This window comes from Sciurus carolinensis, chromosome 15 (assembly GCF_902686445.1).
Source record: "Sciurus carolinensis chromosome 15, mSciCar1.2, whole genome shotgun sequence".
NCBI lineage: Eukaryota > Metazoa > Chordata > Mammalia > Rodentia > Sciuridae > Sciurus > Sciurus carolinensis.
The window spans coordinates 82,774,269-82,795,587 of record NC_062227.1 but is presented as its reverse complement, the minus strand read 5'-3'; the positions used below and the strand labels follow the sequence as shown (position 1 = coordinate 82,795,587).

General features: G+C 47.2%; 1 protein-coding gene across 4 annotated transcripts; it reads right to left on the bottom strand.

Annotated features, from left to right (window-relative positions):
- Window positions 1-264: 264 nt before the first annotated feature.
- On the bottom strand, window positions 265-21,304 carry LOC124965241 (glyoxylate/hydroxypyruvate reductase B-like). Of its 4 annotated transcripts, XM_047526024.1 has the most exons (8): window positions 21,176-21,304; window positions 16,871-16,965; window positions 15,817-15,880; window positions 13,096-13,480; window positions 12,298-12,469; window positions 9,568-9,746; window positions 2,553-2,649; window positions 265-1,457 (listed from the first exon to the last, which is right to left on the bottom strand). In XM_047526024.1, exons 3-8 carry the CDS (start codon window positions 15,832-15,834, stop codon window positions 1,301-1,303), a joined length of 1,008 nt encoding a protein of 335 aa, XP_047381980.1. In that variant the 5' UTR covers window positions 15,835-15,880; window positions 16,871-16,965; window positions 21,176-21,304; the 3' UTR covers window positions 265-1,300. The 4 variants fall into 4 exon arrangements, with proteins under 4 accessions (XP_047381980.1, XP_047381976.1, XP_047381977.1 ...); XM_047526020.1 differs by lacking the exon at window positions 15,817-15,880; XM_047526021.1 differs by lacking the exon at window positions 15,817-15,880 and having other exon boundaries at window positions 16,871-17,008; window positions 21,176-21,243.
- Between the last annotated feature and the right edge of the window lie 15 nt (window positions 21,305-21,319).

Sequence of the window (21,319 nt, the reverse complement as noted above, 5' to 3'; positions counted from 1 at the left end):
CGGACGTACGGGTTGCCGATTGGTCTGAGGACGGCAGGGTTGGGCGGGGCGAGGGCGGGCGGTCCCGCCTACTCAGTCTGCGTGCTGCAAAGTAGGAGCTGCACAGCCGATGGCTGGGTGCTGCAAAGGTCATGACCTGCACGTCTCAAAAAACCGAAAGGATTTTGATGGTTTTTCACCGTGTTTGAGGAGACAGACATTCTTAACGTGATTAACACCATTCAGTGTGCAAATGTATTGAAGCATCACATGGTACCTTTAATATGCAGTTTCTGTTTTTATGCATCCTAGTAAAAATGAATTTGTGTAGACAGGTTAGAAATAGCACGAAACTGACAGAAGGGAGCGCTGCTGAAGTGAACGAGAAGGCTGGTACGTGCACGAGAAACCGGCCGAGAGAGCCCGCAGGAGAAGGCGGGTCGCGTGGATAGGGAGGCCCTCCCGCACCGAACTGGCTGGTTGGACGGCGGGGTGGAAGTGAGGCCTCCCTGAATGATCCCGCGGGGTGGATGGGGAGACCCTCCGCCTGCCAGCCTGCGAAGGGTTCATTTTTCTTCCCGTTCCTACAGCCAATTTATTTGCTCCTGCCATAATACTTCTTTCCTGTAATACTTCTTCACTTGCCCATCTAGACAAAGACAAGGCACTTGTCTATCTAGGCACCTCCAAAAGGAAGTGTGCTAATCTGGATCCCATAATCCTGGCCGTTCTCAACAGTCCCTGCAGGCGACTGACGGCCCAGGCACGTCCCTCCTTCCTCCTGCCTCCTCCTTGACGCTGCCCTCCCCAGTTGCAGATGCTGGTTGGCGCCCCTCACTGCAAAATACACCAGAGAGCAGACCTTGCCTTGTTTCCTGTGGTAGCCACAGCTCAGAGAACGTGGCAGGCAACCTGAGAGGTTCTCAATAATTACCTATTGGATGACTGAAAGAAATAAACAGTGATCTAAGTATCAGGGAGAATATATAATCCAAGAAGCTATCTGAATTTAACAAAATAGAAAGTAGCATAGCCCACTAGATTTGCAGATCTAGTCCAGGGTTTCAATTTAAATTCAAATCAAAACTAAGTCTAGGATCTCCTTTAAATTCAGCTGACTCTAGACAAGCGGGATGGAATTTCCCTCAGGAAGAAGTGAGAGGATGGAAGCGAAGCATGCAGTAAGCCTTCAATAAACGCTACCTATTAAAGATTACCCAGCCCAGATAACTTGAAGCTGGTCTGCATGATGGACGTGACACAAAGCACACAGAAATACAGCTTTCCCCTTCAGTCTGCTGGGCTTCTCAGTCCACACAAGTCACTTAAGTAGCACTTCGTTAGGAACAGGAAAGCCATGGAGAGCTGCCAGGATGCTTTCAACCAGATCTCTCACTATTTGCTGCCTGGCTTGGTGAGTTGCACTTCCAATGTGAGGTGTGACAATGATGTTCTTCAACTTCAACAAGGGATGATCTCTGAAATACACATTAATTAGGAAAACCATTGAGTTGTTTGGTCTGTAATTTCATATTCTGGCTTCACCTTCCCTGTGAAACCAGGGTTTTGCCTCCCTGAGATAAGAAGTTTACAGGGTGCCTCAGGCACACTCAGAATTACACCCACACGTACCCAGCACTCAGCTAACCCTAGTTCAGGAGACCCAGAATTTGGGGGTACAAAGTATGTATCCTAATTGCACAGAGGTCATTAGCACACAATGTTATACATGCCTGCTTGATGAGACACTGACCTGCAAGGTGGAAAAGGGCTTTAGGGGAGGCCAGGACTGGTGGGCCATCGTGGGACAAAATGAATTCATTTTTATGAGGAGTGGCATTCAGAGGGGAGATTTATCGGCTAGAACTAGCAGATTAAAGGGAGTTGACTTCCAAGAGGAAGGCACAGGATGGAAGTCAGCATGGAAAGGGGATGAAGTAGAGTGAAGTAGGTCAGGAAGACTTCAATTTGATGGGTAGCACTAGAGGCCAGCATTAGGAGTAGGTGTGACCTCACCCACAAGGTCCTGACCATTTGGATACAGCTGAAGTAGCCATGAGGGGCCACAGCCTCTTGGCCCTAGCTGCTAAGGGTCAAGGGCACACCTACAAGAGTTCTGTGGACCCCAAATCTCTTATAAACTACTTCTGGGTTACATGTAGTTTAAAATGTTGGGAGGAGGACAGCAACTGTGGCAATGTGTCTGGGACCCCTGACTCAGGTTACAGTAGAGGGTACAGGCATTGCCAGCTTCAAACTCACAAAGATGAAGCACTGCACGGATAGGGAGGTTTGTGAAAGAGACAACCCAGGGCCAAGAGAAGGCAGAGATTCTGGGATCTACGGAGGGCTCACTCCTGAGCACCCTGAGCTCCCTTTCTGGGGCAAAGCTGGCCCAGAGGCTGGAAAGTCTGTTGTATCCAGCAGGACAGGCCACACCCCACAGTTTCATGGCTCCCTGAGGCTGCAAGGCCAACAGAAGCAGTCATCTGCCACCTTGCTACCTTCCATCCAAAAAAAAAAAAAAAAGAAAAAAAAAATATATATATATGGATTTTGTCCGATCTTGTTACCTTGGCAGGGGCTCTGGGTATGTCACATCCAGTGCTGCGGCCTTAATGACCCCAGTCTGCAGAGCTTCCACCAACGCATCCTGCTCAACCAGCAGCCCTAGATGGATGAGACAATTCCTCAGCAACCACATGGGTGGTGACATGTGGGAAAGGAGTTTCATCATGTAGCCATGGCTTCAAATGTATCATTTTGTTCCAGAAACATGTTTAAAGGTATGCAAAGCCTGACAAAGAACATGCGAACTTCACGCTAAAATCACATCTAAATCATGTCTAACCAATCATTAGAACAAAACCAGGCCTGAGCCCACTGTGTGCATTGCTCAGTAAGCCTTTGAATAGCCCAGCAAGGTTGATTCATGTTGCAGGTGAGGTTCTGTTATTATTTGAATGTTCCCCAAAAGCTGCAGTGTTAATGCAGGAATGTTCAGAGGTAAAGTGATTGGATTGTGAGAGCTGATTGAATGACCTGACTGGTGGTAACTGTGGGCAGGTAGGGCACAGCTGGAGAAGGTGGGGCATGTGCTATACAGGTGCTTCATCCTTGAGTTCCTTCCCACCCTGCACTGGCTTCCTGGTCCCACCATAAGCTGAGCAGCTTTCCTCCTCTAGGTACTTCCCCCATGATGTTCTTCCTCACCCTGGGCCCAAAGCAATGGACTAGGCCATCTATGAGCTGAGACCTCTGAAACTATGAGCCAAAAATTAACGATTCCTTCCTCTAAGTTTTTCTTGTCAGGTATTTTGATTACAGCAACAGAAAAGTTAACTAAAACTGAAATTTGTACCAAGAACTGTGATCCTCATTATAACTAATCTGACCATGTGTTTCAGAAACCCTTGGAGCTGGTTGGTGGGAGCAAGTTTAGAAAAGTGAGCTGGAAAAGATTTAGAATATTGTAAGCTCAGACCAGAATGCTGATAGGATTATGGACAGTAAAGACTGGGCTCATGAAGTTTCAGAGAGAATGGGGACTCCACTGGGAATTGCTCTAGAGGCCACTTGTGTTACATTCTGGCAAAGAACTTGGCTACATTTTGCCCATATGCCAAGACTGTGTGAGGCTGGACAAAGGTGATTAATTAATCAATCTGGTAGAGAAAATTTCAAGGCAGTAAAGCATTCAATTGGTGACACAGAGATTGCTGGCACCTTTTGGCCAGGTTTTCTGTGAGAAATGGGAAGAGAAATCAGAGCTAAAGTTTTTTGTTTGTTTGTTTGTTTTGGGGTACCAGGGATTGAACTCAGGGGCATTTGAACACTGAACCACATCCCCAGCCCTCTTTTGTATTTTTATTTAGAGACAGGGTCTCACTGAGTTGTTTAGTGCCTCCCTATCCTGAGGCCAACTTTGAACTTGCGATCCTCCTGCCTCACCCTCCTGAGCCACTGGGGATTACAGGTGTGTGCCACCACATTTGGCCAGAGCTAAAGGATTTTTAAAACTTGAAATCTGGCCAGAAAAGTGCAGGTAAAGTTGGGCCAAGGAAAGTGTGCTTTGCAAAGAGATTATAGCCCCTAAAGAGAAACTAAGTACTTTGCACAGAGACAATAGAAAAAAATGACTTGAGAGCATCTCAGGAATTTACAAGACCATGTCCACTCCTGGCTCCACGGTACAGAAAAGAAAATTTCATTGAGAAGAGATCATGGGTGCTCTGCTTACACAGGAGTGCCTAGGAAGTTGATTCACCATGCTGAACCATATAGGCAATCAGAAGCTGCTGGAGCTAAGATTCCAGGGGGTTCAGATACTATGCTAGCTGGCAACAGACCTTGGCATTATCCACATGGTTCTACAGAAATGCAGGATTGCTCGAGTTAAGGGGTCATGGAGGCTTCTAACAAGATTTCAAAGGAAGGCCTGGAAGATCAGGCAACGTGTACCAGGGTTGGAGTCCTGCAGGTTTCCCCGGAGAGAGCAATGCATGAAACTGTGAAGGTGTAGTGAAGCTGGAATGGAGACTCCAGGAATTAAGAGACGATAGTGACGCTGTCTTCTGAGAAAAGCTGCTGGCTGTGAAGACAGCCAGGTTAAAAGAGTCCATGTGCACTGCAACTGGCAATACCGATGGGGTGAGGCTGCCCAAGCCCTTTGAGACTAACGCCTTGCAGCCAGTGTCCATGCTGTATGCAGAGTCACAGGTAGAGTTAAGGGAGTTAAGGGAGCTGTTTGCCAGTAGGGTTTCAGTCTTGCTTTGGCCCCATTCCTCTTTATATGCCCCTATTCCTCCCTTTTGGAATGGGAATGTTTACTCTCTGCCACTGTGTATTGGATATATGTAATTTACTTTTTATTTTTATAGGGATTCACAGCTAAGAGTTTGCCTTAGTCTCAGAGAGACTTTGAACTTGAACATTTGGGGAAAAGCTGAAACTGTTAAGACTGTGTAGACTCTTGGAGATGAACTAAATGCATTTTGCACTGCGAGATGGACGTGATCTTTTGGGGACCAGGGGTGGAATGCTATGGTTTGGATACAAGGTGTCCCTCACAAGTCTCTTGTGTTGATGCAGGAATGTTCAGAGGGGAAGTGATTGGACTGTGAGAGCTGTAACCTGATCAGTCCATCCTAGTCTGAATGGACAAGCTGGGTGGTGACTGTGGGCAGATGGGCTGTGGCTGGAGGAGGTGGGTCACTGGGGGCTGCCCGGGGAGGCTGCATCTCCCCTGAGTTCCTTCCCCTCCTTCCCCCACTCTTTTTCTCTGCTCCCTGACTCCACCATGAGCAGAGAGCTCTCCCCCACTGTGCCCTTCTGCTGTTATATGTGCCTCACCTTGGTCTATTTTAGAGCAAGATCCTTGTGCTGCTGAGAAGAAAGCGTATTCGTTTGTTGATGGATGGAATATTCTACATATGTCTTTTAAGCCTAAGTTATTGATTGAGTTATTGAGTTCTATGGTTTCTTCATTCAGTTTTTGTTTGGAAGATCTATCCAGTGGTGACAGCAGCATATTACAGTCACCCAGAATTATAGTGTTGTGGTCCCTTTGATTCCTGGAATTGTGAAGGATTTGTTTGATGTACATGGATGTGCTGTTGTTTGGGGCATATTTACAATTATTATATCTTCCTGATTTATGGTTCCCTTAAGCAGTATAAAATGTCCTTCTTTATCCCTTCTGACTAACTTTGGCTTGAGGTCCACTTTATCTGCTATAAGGATGGAAACCCCCGCTTTTTTACTGAGTCCATGTGTGTGGTAGGTTTTTTTCCCATCCTTTCACCTTTAGTCTGTGGATGTCCTTATCTATGCGATGAGTCTCTTGAAGGCAGCATATTGTTGGGTCTTCTTAATCCAATCTGCTGGTCTATGTCTTATGATTGATGAGTTTAGGCCATTAATGTTCAGGGTTATTATCATAATATGATTTGTATTCCCAGTCATTTGGGCTTATTTTTGGTTTTTAACATGACTTGGTTTCTCCTTTGATTGCCTTTTCCTTTAAGGTAGTTCCTCCCTTTGCTGACCTACATTGTTGTTTTTCATTTCCTCCTCATGGAATATTTGGCTGAGAATGTTCTGTATTGCAGGTTTTCTATTTGTAAATTCTTTTGACTTTTGTTTATCATGGAAAGATATGAAAACTATATGACTGTTATTTCATTTTCAAATATGAAGATTAGTTTTTCTGGGTATAGGATTCTTGGTTGGCAACCATGTTCTTTCAGAGTTTGAAATATGTTGTTCCAGGCCCTTCTTGCTTTTAGGGTCTGGGCTGAGAAATCTGCTGATATCTGTATTGGTTTCCCCCTAGATGTAATCTTATGCTTTTCTCTTGCAGCCTTCAAAATCCTATCTTTATTTTGTATGTTAGGCATTTTCAGTATAATGTTCCTTGGTGTGGATCTGTTGTAATTTTGTGCATTTGGTGTTCTATAAGCCTCTTGTATTTGATTTTCCATTTCATTCTTCAGGTTTGGGAAATTTTCTGATATTATTTAATTGAATAGGTTGTTCATTCCTTTGGTTTATATCTCTGTGTCTTCCTCAATCCCAATAATTCTTAAATTTGGTCTTTTCATGATGTCCCATAGTTCTTGGAGATTCTGTTCATGATTTCTTACCATCTTCTCTGTTTGTTCAACTTTATTTTCAAGATTAATTATTTTGTCTTCATTGTCTGAGGTTCTGTCTTCCAAGTGATCTAGTCTGTTGATGATGCTTTATTGAGTTTTTTATTTGGTTTATCGTTTCCCTCATTTTGCGGATTTCTGTTTTTTTTTTTTTTGTTGTTGTTGTTGTTGTTTTTTGAGACTATCTCTTTATTGAAATGATCTTTTGCTTCCTGCAGGTGCTCTTTCAGCTGCTTCTTGAAGTGGTCATTCTTGCCTGCATTTGCTCTCATATCTCATCCTTTGCTTCACCAATCATTTTAATTATGTATATTCTGAACCCCTTTTCTGACATTTCTTCTACCATGCTGTCACTGGATTTTATTAATATAAAATCTAGGTTTGTTTGGAACATTTTCTTCCCTTGTTGTTTCATGTTGTTCACATATCTTCCCCTCTAGCAGTGCAGATCTGGGCTATTGCAGTTCCCCCCCATAAGCTTATAGTGACCCTATACATTTCCAAAACCTCTTATTTAAGGGGGAGATCAATACTAGCAGCACCCAGTACAGACAATCTTCAGCCCTAAACCAAACAGCCCCTATGAAGACGTTAACAATATTGTCATAATAGGATGAGTTCAATTATTATCTACAGTATAACAAACAGATTTGTAATAAGGTCTGCAGTTTCTAATGGAGGACAGAGAGGATGGGGAGTGGTGTAGGAAGTAACTGTTAATGGGTTAAGAAAGGAGTATATAGAAGTTCTCGATCGTAGAAAGAGTGAAAATATAATCCAAAGAAGTTGGCTGTTAGCATGAGAAAAGGGAGAAAGAGACTCTGAGGAAACAGGTAAATAAAAGGAAAATAGAGCAAGAAAAGTAAAGAAATAAAAACTTTAAATTTTTCAAAAAGAAGAAAAAAATCTACACTATAACAGCCACTTAGTATTCAAACCTCCCAGTCTTCAGTAGCCTGATACATGAGAGGTATCTGACAATAAGCTTCCAGTCTCCAGCAGGCATCTCAGGATGGGATTTGCCCCACCTAAAGATGGGAACTTCTGCTTCCAGGATAATCCAAGATGGTCACAGTGGCTTCCAAATGTGTTGGCAAATGGGGAACTGCAGGTGTGGGCGTGGTCAGCCGGGGGTCCTGGAGGTGGGATGCAGTTGGTTGGGCAGGGGTCCTGGAGATGGGGTGTGGTGGGTCTGGTTGAGGGGTCCTGGAGGCAGGGTATGGTCAGTCAGGCTGAGGAGTCCTGCAGGTCCTGGCTGTTGTCTCAAAATGGCAGCAGCCACGTGTAACCAAACCTGCGGGTACTGTGACAGTGGACTTCCAGGCAGCAGCAGGCAGCTGGAGATTCGCTGGCAGTCTGTGGTCAGTCTGCAGGCTACCAGTGGATGATCAGCAGGTGGACCTCAGGTGGTGGTGGGTGATGAGTAGGTGAAAGGCAGGTGATGGGCAGGCAGGAGGCAGGCAAACAGGCAGATGGAGGATGACAGTCAGTGAGCAATCTGCACTCAAAAAGTAGTTGATATGGTAGCAGACCACAGGTGATCGCAGTGGACAAATGGCATAAACAGCAGGGGATTGATAAGCAACAAAGACTACCTCACAGAGAAGAGATATCTTCTGCTTGAAACCCGAGTTACGGAGTGACAAGGAACGCAGCCTCCCTCCAGTCCGCCATCTTGGATCCCCCTGCTGCCTCCCAGTGGGCCCAGGGCATTCAAGTCAGTCATTTGTGGAACTAAGACCTCTGAAACACTGAGCCCCAAACAGAATTTCCTCCTGAGTTGTTCTCGTCAGGCATTTCAGTTGCAAGGATGAAAAGCTGACTAAAACAGACTTGTAGGTTAAAAATTTGCCCACAACTATCCTGGACCCCAGCCTTGGTCTGACCAAAACCTGGTCCCTTCTCACTTGCATGCCATCTCCCCCAAACCACCTGGGGGGCCCAACTGAAAAACAGTCTCCAAAAGCCAAATGAGGGCTGAGATGCAGGTCAGTAGGAGAGCCTGGTTCAATCCCCAGCACCACACAAAAGTGGGGTATGAAACAAACAGAACATGATGCACATCTATATGTACAAAATAGCAGAGTGTGTGTGAGCACCAGAGGCTGAGGTCTGTGAGGAGACCACTGGTAGAGGGTGCTGCCCATCAGAGAGTCTGTCTGTGAGCCACTGTCCTAGGTCAGGACCAGTGCACACTCCTGCCCACAGGCTATTGGAGGAAGTTCAAACTGAGGCCGAGGCTGATCCCAGGTATTTGCCTCCCACGGAGGCTTACGGGCCTTGATGCTACTGGTCCTGCACATTATCTCACCAAAGTTCTGAATATTCAGACAACTCTCAACTAACTCAGCACGTGCAGCTTCATGGTAAGTGCTGGTCCTTGCTTCCTGGATGAGAAGGCTGAGCTGAGTCAGGGGGGTGCTGGATTTCTCACCATGTCCCCAGTCCCTCAGGGCGTGCTGTCCAGATGCCTGCCTCAACAGCCACCCTCACATGGGCCCCCATGCCAGCATCACAAGGACACCATCTCTCTTCTTTCTAAATGTCGTGTGCATGCTGCCTCTTGGCACATAAATGTTGGAAGGGACCACTCAGAAACTCACCCCAGGAGCTGTGTTAAATCCCCCCAGGGCATCAAACTGCAACGCCACCCCAGCCCAACAGACATCCAACCTTTGACTTGAAAGCCTCCATGTCATAGCTCTTATCCTGTTTGATTCTAACTTGAGGTTCAAAGTCGTGTAAAGACAAAACTCAGGAATATTTCTAAACAGAACACAAATTCCCCTAATTCACCTGCCACCAATCTAAATGGATTTTGTGAATTTTTTGGACCAGGGCAGCCCCTCAGGAAAAAAAGATGAGAAACGTCAAGGGCAGAGCTGGGGGCTCCCTGGCATGTCTCCTGGCCATGCTGCTTCACAGACGGGCCTACCTCTGCCGACATTGACCAGCACAGCGCTTGGCTTCATCAGCTGCAGCTCCCGTCTCCCGATCAGTCCCTGGGTCTGGGGTGTCAGGCTGGCGGCCAGCATCACAAAGTCAGAGTGCTGCAGCAGGTCTTCTAGCCTGGCACAGTAGGCAGCACCTACTGCAGCTTCCTCCTCCAGCCTCCTGCAGAGAAATCACTTCCTCAGAAGTTCAACTAGATGCCCAGGTGGGTGACCCCTCCAGGGAGAAGTCTCTCAGGGGAAGTGGTGGGGGTCCACTGGGCCTGATCCCCAGCTAGGCCCAGAAGCCCCAGAGTCCAGGCAGCATGGTCAGCCCAGGAGTACTCATGACTCCCCTGTGGAAACTGCTTGCCCAGTCCCTGCAGAATCACTAGGCCCCAAACCAGTGCCCCCAGACCTGCTTCTAGGGAGAGTGGAGGCTGGGCAAACACATCTGATGCCCAGGGAGGTACAGGAAACGCCTCAAGGTGCTATCTGCTGAGTGGAAAGCCAGGACCACAGTGTCAATGCAGGCAGGACTATGGCTTTTGTTTTGGTTTGTTTTGATTTCAGTCAAATTTTAACCCCTACTCTGGTCAATCCAGACAACTGATTATTCAACAAAAACCCTAAGCACCAGGAGTTGACAGCATCCCTGGTGGCCACCAACAGCCTTTCAGATGTGGAACATGAAATGACACCATTCTTTTCTAACACAGGCAGGTGCAGCCTGAGGGGAGATGGGTGGCCAGCTACCTAGTGCCCTGAACGCTGTCCCCTTCACTTGCTTGACCTTGGCATCCCTGCTCTTGCCCTCTGGTGACACTGAGATCTGAGACTACTATTCTCCATTATTCACTGTGCAAACACAGTACCTGAGAAACCACTTACCATGCCTGCAAATGTCAATTACAGAAAATCAGTTTCCCCAAATTTCTTTAAGGTCAGAAATCTATGCACTTACGAGAAGAGCTGACTGAGCAGCTGCCCTGGGGCCAGTCCTGCTGGGGTGGGGCAGCAGTGACGATGTGGAGAAGCTCCACTTCTGCATCACCTGACCCAGGACCACACGCAAGCCACCAGAGGGTGGGCCTGCAGGAAGAGGGGTCCCAGGGGCCTCACCAAGGAGGGGCAGGAAGGCAACCCAAGTAGAAGGAAACCTGAGGCCACAGGATGAACCAGGAATGTCCCAGGTAGACCCACCAGGGAGAGGCAAGGTGAACAGCTCCAGGGTGGACCCCTGGGAGCCCGGTGCTGAGGGATGAATCACCTTCAGTAGAAAATGATCACACTCCTCTTGGCCAGGCCCAGCTGGGCACAGTCCTTGATCTGATTCTGGACATGTAATAGCCTTTCTGTGCCTTCCTCCTGCTGAGGACACGGCACTCTGGGAGCTGCAGACATCTCAGAATGGTACCCCAGAGTGCCAGTTAAAAATACTGTCCTGAGAGATGGGTCCTGCGATGCTGCGAGACTGGCAGAGTTCCAGGAGCCCCGTGGAGACGGTGGCCTCGACGTGAGCCTCCTGGCTCTAAGGAACCATCTTTCCCACGGGTAGTGAGAGCCACTCAACAGTTGTGAGCAGAAGTCAAGGCCTGGTTGGTCTGCAGAGGGTGGTCACTGGAGCACCTGAACTGCCCCCGGGGCAGGTGCCCTGCTGTTGGGTAGGTCATGGGACAGGCTGAGCAGGCTGTGTTCTTCAGTCCATGACTAGGACGGGCATTGGGTGGTGGGGGCAAAAACTCAAGAAGGGGGAGTGTAGGTGCTGTCTATAGAGATAGGAGCACTACGGGGCACACCTGTGTCCCAGCAACACGGGAGGCTGGGGTAGGAGGAGCATAGGTTCAAGGGTGATCCTCCAGCCTGGGCAATTTAGTGAGACCCCTTTTCAAAGTAAAAAGGGCAGGGGATGTAGTTCAGTGGTAAAGTATCCTTGGGTTCAAACCCCAGTACCCCCCAAAAAAAAGAAGAAATGGGAAGTGCTATTAAGGTACTTGACACAAGTTTATGGGCAAAAATCCAGAGTTAGTTTTGGACCTGGCGTGTGAGGAGCTGAGACCTAGAGAGTGGAGGACATACTGTGTCAGTTGAGGAGGCTGGGGTAGACAGAGGGTAGCACATTCACCCTGAGGGATGTGAGACCCCTGAAGCCATGACACACACAGGCTACCTCAGCTTCCTGTGGCTTTGTTGCACAGAAGCAGCTGAGATAGACATGCCACTGACTCCTGCAGATTATCTACAGCGCTGAAGAGTCACACAGGCCTGAGAGCCAGGGAGAGGCACCAGCACACCTCAGTATTGATCACTGCTTGGTGGGTGTGGATGCATCTCCTAGGATGGAAAAGTCACTTTGGAAATTAAAAAGGACTTGTGTTGTGTGGCGAAACCTTATTTCTCTCCAGTGATATTTTCTTCATGAGAAGTTACTCCATAAGAGCCACATTTCCAGGGAATTGTCAAGAAAACTCCATCCCTGGGCTGGGGAGATAACTTACTTGGTAGAGTGCTTGCCTCGCAAGCACAAAGCCCTAGGTTCAATCCCCAGCACCACAAAAAAAAAAAAAGAAAGAAAAAGAAAAAAAAAAAAAAAAAAGAAAGAAAAAGAAAAAAGAAACCTCCACTCCTTCTTGGCATGAGCTTTCCTTGGAGAGGGTGGGAATCTCCTGGCCATGCTTGGACAGTCATGACTTAAGCTCTGTTCAGCTCACCCCAAATCCACCTCTGAGTCTTACCTGCGGTTCCTGTTGTGATACAGAATCTTCATTTCAAATGCTTTGGCCCTTTGAGCAATCTTATAGCCAATGGTACCCATGCCAATGATCCCCAGAGTGGCCCCGGACACTTCCTGCCCCAGCCAGTTTATAGGGAAGTGCACTGTGTCCGGTGAGATAGCCAACTGACAACCTAAAACATACAAGTGCTGAATTATTAAATGGCACCACTAGCAAAAGGGGCCTTTCTGTGAGTTCAAGGCAGAGAAGGCCTGGGTGGAGGTGGGTGCTCAGGCCCTCGGTACTTCTGCAGCTGGACAGCAAGAGTAAGAGGTAGCAGCTTCCTCATAACAAAACCAGACCCTCTGAGAGGATGTTCTGAAATGGCAGCTTATTTCACATTAAGGATTTCTGGCTAGAATTTGTTTCAGGGTCTGTATTGAAATAGCCAAGAACAAGAGAAGTCTGGCTCTTGCTTCTTCTCTTAAACTGCTTTGCAGCAGAGCTCCCTTTGGGAGAAGATACAACTGACTCCTACCACCAACCTCCTGTGGCAATCCTGAGGCTATCTTATTTTACCCTGTTACAATGCATGAATGAGAGTTGGTGGTGGTCTCAGAGGCCAGGGTGGGTGTAGGTCCTGACAGAAGCTGTGCATACCCAGGAGGGGCTCAATTCCTAGCAGATGAATTCTACATGCCACTCAAAGATATCAGGACCAGAGAAAGACCTATTTGCATGTTTTGAAATTATTTTAACATGTATATTATTAAATATTTATCATTTGAACCTTTGGACAACCAACAATGACAATTTTACCTTCTACCACCCTGCGAGCTGAGGCCAGCAGCAGGGCCATCCCCAGGTCTGCTGTGGGAGTAGACACTGCATGTGGGGTGTGGGCCACCCTCACACCATAGCTGGCGATGAGCGGCAGATCCAGGTGGTCCAGGCCTGCACCTGGACTAGCAATGACTTTCAGGCAGGGCAGGCTCCCCAGCAGCTGCAGGTCGATCACTGGTCTTCCGCCCCAGATATATATAGCTTGGATCTTTTGACTGAATTCTGTTTTGTTTTCCAAAAATTGCTTCATGGTAATAAGAGTAAAGTGTTTCTGCAGCTCTCCCACGTGATCCTCACTTATCCTGTGAGGTCCTTCAAAGTCTGGCACCAGAACTCCAGGCAGTGCAGGGTCTCCTGCAGCCTGCAGAGACAGACATGACCTGCAGTTGAGCAAGTGTCTGCAACAGAGCCACAGCTCCTGCTCCAGCACACCAGGGTGGCAGGGCTGGGCTTTTGTTGACTGGATAAATTCCCAGGTAGCTGAAAGTCAGCCAGAGCCTGACCTGCACCCATCTCATCCTGCCTGCTCCTCCAGCTTTGCCTCAGTCTTTATTCCTGCCCTGGGAGGTGACTGAACTCCGGACTCAGAAGAGATGATCAGGTAGACCAGGGTTTGTCTCCTTTCTCTGGCTGATCACTCTCCCTCTCTCCATGTCCCCCTTTCATGCTGCCTCTGTCTCACTCTGGGGCAAAGTCTTAGGCGGTGCTGAGAGGTCTTCCTGTACAGAGGCCATGTGAGCTGTGGCAGCAGATGCAATAAGGACAGCCAGCATTCACAAAGCCTGGAGCACTCATGGAGACCCTCAGCCAGGAGTACCCAGTGAGCTTCTGTGATACAATAAACACTGTGCTTCCAGTCCTAAGTGTCAGGATAATGCATGCATGCAGTTGTGGGGGAGGAGGATGCCACCTCCACCTCCCATGGAGGCCAGGGAATTAAAGACAAGAGACACTGGAGCAGGTAAACAGCTTCCAACTCTTCCAATCCACTGTTAGCAGATGAAGCCCCCATGAAAAAAGGAAGAGCCAGAGGCACTGAGCCAGTCACTTCCACACTGAACTAGACAGAGTGGTGGCCAGAAGACAGGACAGATCAGGGGCTTGGGCCAGGCAGTGGCCTCAGGGAAGTGACGTGCATGTGGCAGGGTTTGCCAGCATGGTTCTCTCTCGGGGAGGAGAATGCATCACCTGTCCCCAGGAGTTTTGCTTCTGCTCTTAAGGGGCAGAATTAAGGTCAGGGATATTTTGCATCTGCTATGTTCTTAAGTGCCTTTAATTCAAAATAGCCAATACATCAGGGCTGTGTATCTTGGGATGTGGTATTTTTAACTCCTTCATGGCAATAATTAAGTAATAAAACTGACCGGCGTGGTGGCACATGCCTATAATCCCAGCAACTCAGGAGGTTGAGGCAGGAGGTTGTAAGTTCAAAGCCAGCCTCAGCAACCTAGCAAGGCCCTAAGCAACTCAGCGAGACCCTGCCTTTAAATTAAAAAAAAAAAAAAAAAATTAAAACAAAAGGACTGGGAATGTGGCTCAGTAGTTAAGCATCCCTGGATTCAATCCCCGATGCTGACAAACAAACAAACAAACAAACAAAACCTGACCATATTTTACTGTGAAAATAAAAAATATGTATTGTCTGTCAAGTGAATTAAAGTTTTAGGTTCTTTGTTACTGGTTAAATACGAGATTTTTAAACATTTGTATCCTTCCTCTAGGAAGAAAATCAGCTGCTTTCCAAGCACTGAGGTTGACAACTGTCATTTATCTTTGGGTCCCTGCAATTTGGTGGGGACAACAAGTCAAAGAATGTTCGAGATCTGATCAAAGTTCACACCATGACCAAAGAAACACACAGGCTTGTACTTCTGACCTTTGGGAAAAGACTAAAACAGCCTCGTCCAGACAGGAGTGTCTCAGCGACTGTCACAAGGCAGCCGCGGCATCCTGGGAGTCTGCAACCGTGATTCCCTACACTGTGCCCTCCACACCTACCGCCACGGCCACGTGACACTGCACCCACCTCACCTCACTGTCCATGCCACACTGTGTGGTCACTGCCCTGTCACTCTTAGCAACTGTTTGTGGGGAAGACTGAGGAGTTGTCCCCAGTCATAAGAGACCAGCAACTGAGAGCACAGGCTCACATTTCCCTTCCAGGAGCCCAGACTCCCTCACAGGCTGGAGTCTATCTGAGGAGTCTGTGGGGGCGGGGGCGGGTGAGGTTGGGGGAGGCACAAACACACAGCCATGAGGGGCAACCACCAGCACTAGCTACCATGGTCAGCAGTTCTGTCCATGTAGTGGCCAGCCCTCCAGAGTCCTCTCCTTTCACATTGTGTACTACTGGCTAGGAACTCTGCTTTCTTCTCTTCCCTAATTTCTGCACCACAAGACCAAGAGAGGTAGATGTCCTGCACTGAACAGCAGGAGGAGCATGGACCTGGAGGAATGTCCTCGACTCAAAGGAAGACTCATTGGCCTTCTGTGATGGGAAGTGAGAAAACAAATCCATTCATTTGGAAAATCAACATTTGGAAAAACCAGACTTATTAGTTTTGTTTTTGGCTAACAGAGTGACAATTCAGGCATTTACAGTTCCTGATCACTGTTCAATTTGAACTGCTAAAATTGTTTAAGAATTACTTTCTTTTCATAAGATGGTAGCTTAGTTAAAAAGAAAAAGAGCATTACCTTTGTAGACATTGCCATTAACAGGCTTAAGGCTCCAAACTCAGATTTTCTTCTTTTAAAGCCCCTGGAAAATTGAACCCAGAAAGAAAAAAAAAAAAAAGAAAAGAAACAAAAAACGTAGGCTGGACCTTCGATGGCTTCTTTCAGAGGGAAGTCAGGGAAAATGATGTAGCACTCTGTGAGGAGACTCCCAGGCCACCAGTGGGAGGAGGTCTGGACCTGGACCCCTGAGCCTGGGGCAGCCAATCAGTGCACGAGCATGCACTAATGAGGGAGCAAGCACTGGGGTAAAGTACAAACAGAACTGATAAAGTCCAAGGGGGAGGAGGGGAAGTGGAGAAAACTTTTTTTTTTTTTTGCGGTGCTGAGGATTGAACCCAGTGCCTTGTGCTTGCAAGGCAAGCACTCTACCAACTGAGCTATATCCCCAGCCCGAGAAAACATTTTTAATTTAACAAAACAAGAAATGTAGACAGGTGTGGTAGCCCATGCCTGTGATCTCAGCTACTTGAGAGCCTCAGGCAGGGGGATGGCAAACTCGAGGCTAACCTGGGTAATTCAGGGAGACCCTATCTCAAAATAAAAAGTTAAAAAAAAGGGACTGGGACACAGCTCAGTGGGAGATGCTCAGGGCCCTGGGTCCATCCCCAGCACCACAGAACAATAAATTAAATGTTTTTAACAACTGGGGAATGAAGTTGACCAAGTTATGTTGTGTGCATGTATGGATATGTAATAATGAATCCCAATATGCATCAGTATGATACACTAACAAATAAATAACACAAGAAGAAATCTGCCCAAGTCTCTAGCAATAAGCAAGAACACATCAAAGGAAGAGCGTACCCATAACATGCAGTGGCCTGGAACACACGACTTCCCTGTGACTTCCTCTGCACACACAGTGGGAAGCAGTACCCCATCTCACTCCCCAAACCTTGCTTCCAACAGCAGCCAGCAGGCTCCCTACTTCTCTCCTCCATCCAGCACCTCTCCATTTGGCTCCTCTTGTCTACTCTCCGCCACTTTCAAACCCCATTCTTTTTTCACCTACCAGTAATTCTCTGCCCTTCATCCAGCGAAAAAAATCAATCTTTGGTGTCCTCAGGTCCACAGCTGAAGGCCCAGATTCTACACATGGAAGAATCCCTGTGGGGAAGGAAGGCCACTGAGCACCTGGTGGTACTGCAGCCTAAAGAACAGATGGTTAAAAGACATCAACATGTGATCTGTGGCAGAAGTACGTCTATCCCTGTGTGAGGAGGACAGGAGCCCCCACCTGGACGCAGGATGCTGGGTTGACCTCCTCAACTGTAACCTGAGTGGATAACTACACCTCCAGCATCTCTTGAGGTAAGTGGAGGTTCACATGTAAAGCTGTTCATGCCAACACACAGTCCTTCAAGTGTCTGTTGCCTTTTGACTCTTGGTACCATGACACTACAAAGTTCATGGAGTGTATATATAAAATGCCTCTTCTAAATGTACGGAACTCACCACACAATTATAAACAGATGACTAACTCAATTTAAACTTGGGCAAAGAATGGGAGTAGATATTTCTCCAAAGAAGAGATGCCATGGCCATAATCACATGTAAAGGTGTTCAACAGCATGTGCCACCAGTCAAAACCACAATGAGATACCACTTCACACCCACCAGGATGCCAGACTCAGTCAATTGGCCAGGATGAGGAGAAATGAGATCCCTCACACACAGTTGGTGGGAATGTGAAATAGCATGGCCATGCGGAAAACAGTCTGGCAGCTCCTCCAAGTGCTCATGCTGAGGGGCCTCATGATCCAGCACAGCAGTTCCACTTAGGAATACGCCCAAGAGGAAGGAAGGCATAGTTCATACCAAATGTGTACACCAAGATTCACAGCTCCATGAGGCACGACAGCCTAGATGTGCAGGCAGACCACATGTCCTTAGCAGATGAGTACCTAAATAAAACTGCACTGAGCAAGGAGTGTAGCACTGACAAGCAGTTCAGCAAGGAGGAACCCTGAAAGCATCGCCCAACTGAGGAAGGACGGCACAGAGACCATGTCCTGCATGAGTCCACATGCAGATGTCTACATTGATGGGTGGCTGCCTAGAGGCATGGCTATGGAGGAGTGGGGATGAGACTGCAGTGGGCATGGGGTTTCCTTCTGAGGTAATGAAAATGTTTTAAAATTGACTGTGGTGGTGGCTGTCCATCCGTGAATCTATTGTTAAAAGAACTTGAACCCAGGAGCAGCGGTCCACACTTGTAATCCCAGTGACTCAGGAGGATCGCAAGTTCAAAGCCAACCTCAGCAGCTTAGAAAGACACTGTCTCAAAATAAAATACAAATAGGGCTGAGGGGTGTAGCCAGTGGTAAAGTGTCCTGCGTTCAATCCCCAGTACAACAACAAAAAATTTTTTTTGAAGAGTTTATTTCAGCATTCAACAATACATGAATCAGCAGTTCCAGACTTTGATGGGAGCTTGGCTCTGCAGGGAGAGGCAGAGGGAACTTCTGTGAGCTGCTCCAGGAGGCAGGGCAAAGATAGGGTAGAAAGTTCCTAGGCAGGGGTCAGGTGTCAGCTTCTGACTGGTTATGTGTCTAGCTATCTTGCTGTTTACATGGGGCTTCAATTTACTTACTAAGAACCACAAGCGCTGGGGTCACTCCAGTCTAATGACCTCCCAAGCAAACATTTCTACCAATATTACACATTAAGTGGATGGATTCATGGGGTTCATGGTGTGAGAATTAATAGAACATTTTTTTTTTTTTTTTTTGGTGGTTAGCAGGGAGCAGGGATTGAACTCAGGAACACTTGACTACTGAACCACATCCCCAGCCCTATTTTGTATTTTAGAGACAGGATCTCACTGATTTGCTTAGCACCTCGCATTTGCTGAAGCTGACTTTGAACTTGCAATCCTTCTGCCTCAGCCTCCTGAGCCACTGGGATTACAGGTGAGTGCCACTGAGTCTGGCAATAGAGCTGCTTTAAAGAAGTGCTTCTTCTGGGGTTTTTCTCAGTAAGTAGTCAAATGCCAAATGCACTGAAAAGCCCTGCTACCAGCTTCCAGGCTCAGCTATTTCCCACATTCATTTCTCCGCAGAACTCTCCACTCTGTCGCTCGGCCAGAGCAGGCATGCTATAATTGTAATGAAAAATATATTATAAAAGAAAGGGTGACTGTGTGGACATTTCAAATAACAGGAACTACACACCTACTAAGACAGCCTAAGACATAGGGTCAGTTGCTCAAACCTGATCTCTCACTCAGTGGCTCTCATCCAGGGGCAACTCTGCTCCCCATGGTCACCATCAGTGTCTGGAGACACTTCAGGTCTTATGATTGGGAGGGAGCCTCTGCTGGCCTCTGGTGCAGGGGTCTGGACTGAGCTCAATGCCCTAGGATGCATAGGATGCCCCCACACCTCATCTGTCAGTGGTGTGTCTGTATGCCTTCTCTGTCTACCAAGAGCCGTGACCTTGGACTTCATGTCAGCCAACCATCCTCCCACTTCTCCTGAGGTGTCTCGCCTGTTTCTTCTCCACTAAGTGGCATTGCTCAGTCCACTCTCTAGTCTGCTTTGTAGCTCTTTCACTGGCTCTGATGCCAGCTCTTCCTTCTTTCCCATCTACAAGTTTCATCTACTTCTCTACATGGCTCCTCAACAGTCTTGACGCCTTCCACCTTGATGCTTTTCATTCCTCCAAACACATGCACACCGCAGCTCTGCACCCAGCTGCTCCAAGTCCTGTACCCTTCAGACCCAGGGTTCTGCAGTACTGAGGATGAAACCAGGGCCTCCCGCCTGATAAGCAAGGGCCCCAATACTGAGCCAGACCTGACCAGACCCAGACCTGATGTTTCAATTTTGGTGTTTGCTGATTCTGACTCAATGTTCATTTTTTTCTGTTCTTGCTGTTGTTTTTTTTTTTTTTTTTCTCAGAAGATTTGCATTTGCTTACACCAGGTACCAGGTAAATCAACAAGATGTAAGAGCAGAGCAGTTCTCTCTGCTCTCCCTCCAATTGTCTGAAAGTAGGACTAGCTTCCAGACACAGGACAGCAGGAACACTTACCACTGAGGACAGTTCCAACCCTCTGGTCTCACAGATTCCCTGGAGTCCACTTTTCCAGATTAGCCAACTTGGGTGTTCCCCTGTCTGTCTCCCCCTATTTGCTGCCTAGAGACTCAAAGTCCTTATCTTTGTCTTGTCCTTTAAATTTTTTTTTTTAAGCTGCTGCATAGCCAGGGTTCTGAATAAACCTGCTTACTTTTCTCTTGTTCATCAAACATCTACAGGTCTGTCCCAACTAGGAACTCATGAGGGTAGAAAAATCATACCCGCCCCCACTAGCAACAGATAACCTTCCCCTCTCTTGTGGACAGAGCTCCCCCTAACCCCCCTCACTTAATGGGAGCAACTGCAGCCTCCCTACTCTCTGGCCTGGGCTGTGCTCACTTTACTTAACCATGCCTCAGACGCCCTTGCTTAAAGTTGGGGTGAGGCAGCTCTATGGAAGCAGCATCCGTTTGTCCTAGGCATTCTTTCTCTGAATAATATTACATTTTTTCTTTTTATTATTTAGGACGGGGCTAACACAAGTGGAAAATGAATAAGTACATAAACTTTTTAGGAACGACTACACTGTCATCGGACTTTGGGCTCACCTGCAGTCTACCTGTTATAGCAGGCTGGTGGCAATGGGAGCAGAATAGGCCTGGGAAGAAAAACCAGATCAGTTGCTGGTGCCAGGGGCCTAAGGAGACATAAATAATTCAACTATACTTGCTAGAGCATGGTAGTGATAAGAACAAAGAGACTAGAGCACAGAGAACACAGATCAAGGGAATACTTGTATAAAACGGGTCCACTTTGCTGACCCCTCATGTTTTCTCTTTGAAAAAGCAATTTACCTGCATCTCTGCCTGGTTAAAGTCAATAGGATATTTACATTCCTCAGCAATTTTTATCTGCAAGGAAAATGAACCCCAAAATGGGGAACTTAGTGACTCTTACACAGACCAGAACCCCAACCTCAGGGAGTTAAGGATAATTCCTCCTACCCATAAAATCTATTAAGAAGAGATTTCAAGGGCTGTGGTTGTAACTCAGGGGTAGAGCGCTTGCTTAGCATGCATGAGGCACTGTGGGTTCGAGCCTAAGCACCCACAAAAATAAAGGTATAAAGAAATAAAATAACATTATTTTAAAAAGTAAAAAAAAAAAGATTCCAATTAAAATCAGTCACCAAGGGTCAGAGTGACTTAGACCTGTCATGCACAATGGGACTTTAAAAATTAAAAAAAAAATTTATGTGTACATGACAGTAGACTGTATTTTGACATATCATACGTACATGGAGTATAACTTGGCATTCCTGTGGTTGAAGATGCGTGGACTCACACGGGTTGTGTACTCCGATGTGAACACAGGAAAGTTGGTCCCACTCCTTCTACGCCTTTCCAATGCCCGTCCCTCTCCTTCCCCCACCCCGTCCCAT

What these genes read in the sequence shown, in the direction of transcription:
- LOC124965241 (XM_047526020.1), bottom strand. An exon ending in TGAAGGGCAGAGAATTACTG is followed by an intron (nt 13,481 to 16,870) that starts GTAGGTGAAAAA and finishes CTGTCTCTGCAG; the next exon opens with GCTGCAGGAGACCCTGCACT. An exon ending in TACCCAGAGCCCCTGCCAAG is followed by an intron (nt 1,458 to 2,552) that starts GTAACAAGATCG and finishes TGTGTATTTCAG; the next exon opens with AGATCATCCCTTGTTGAAGT.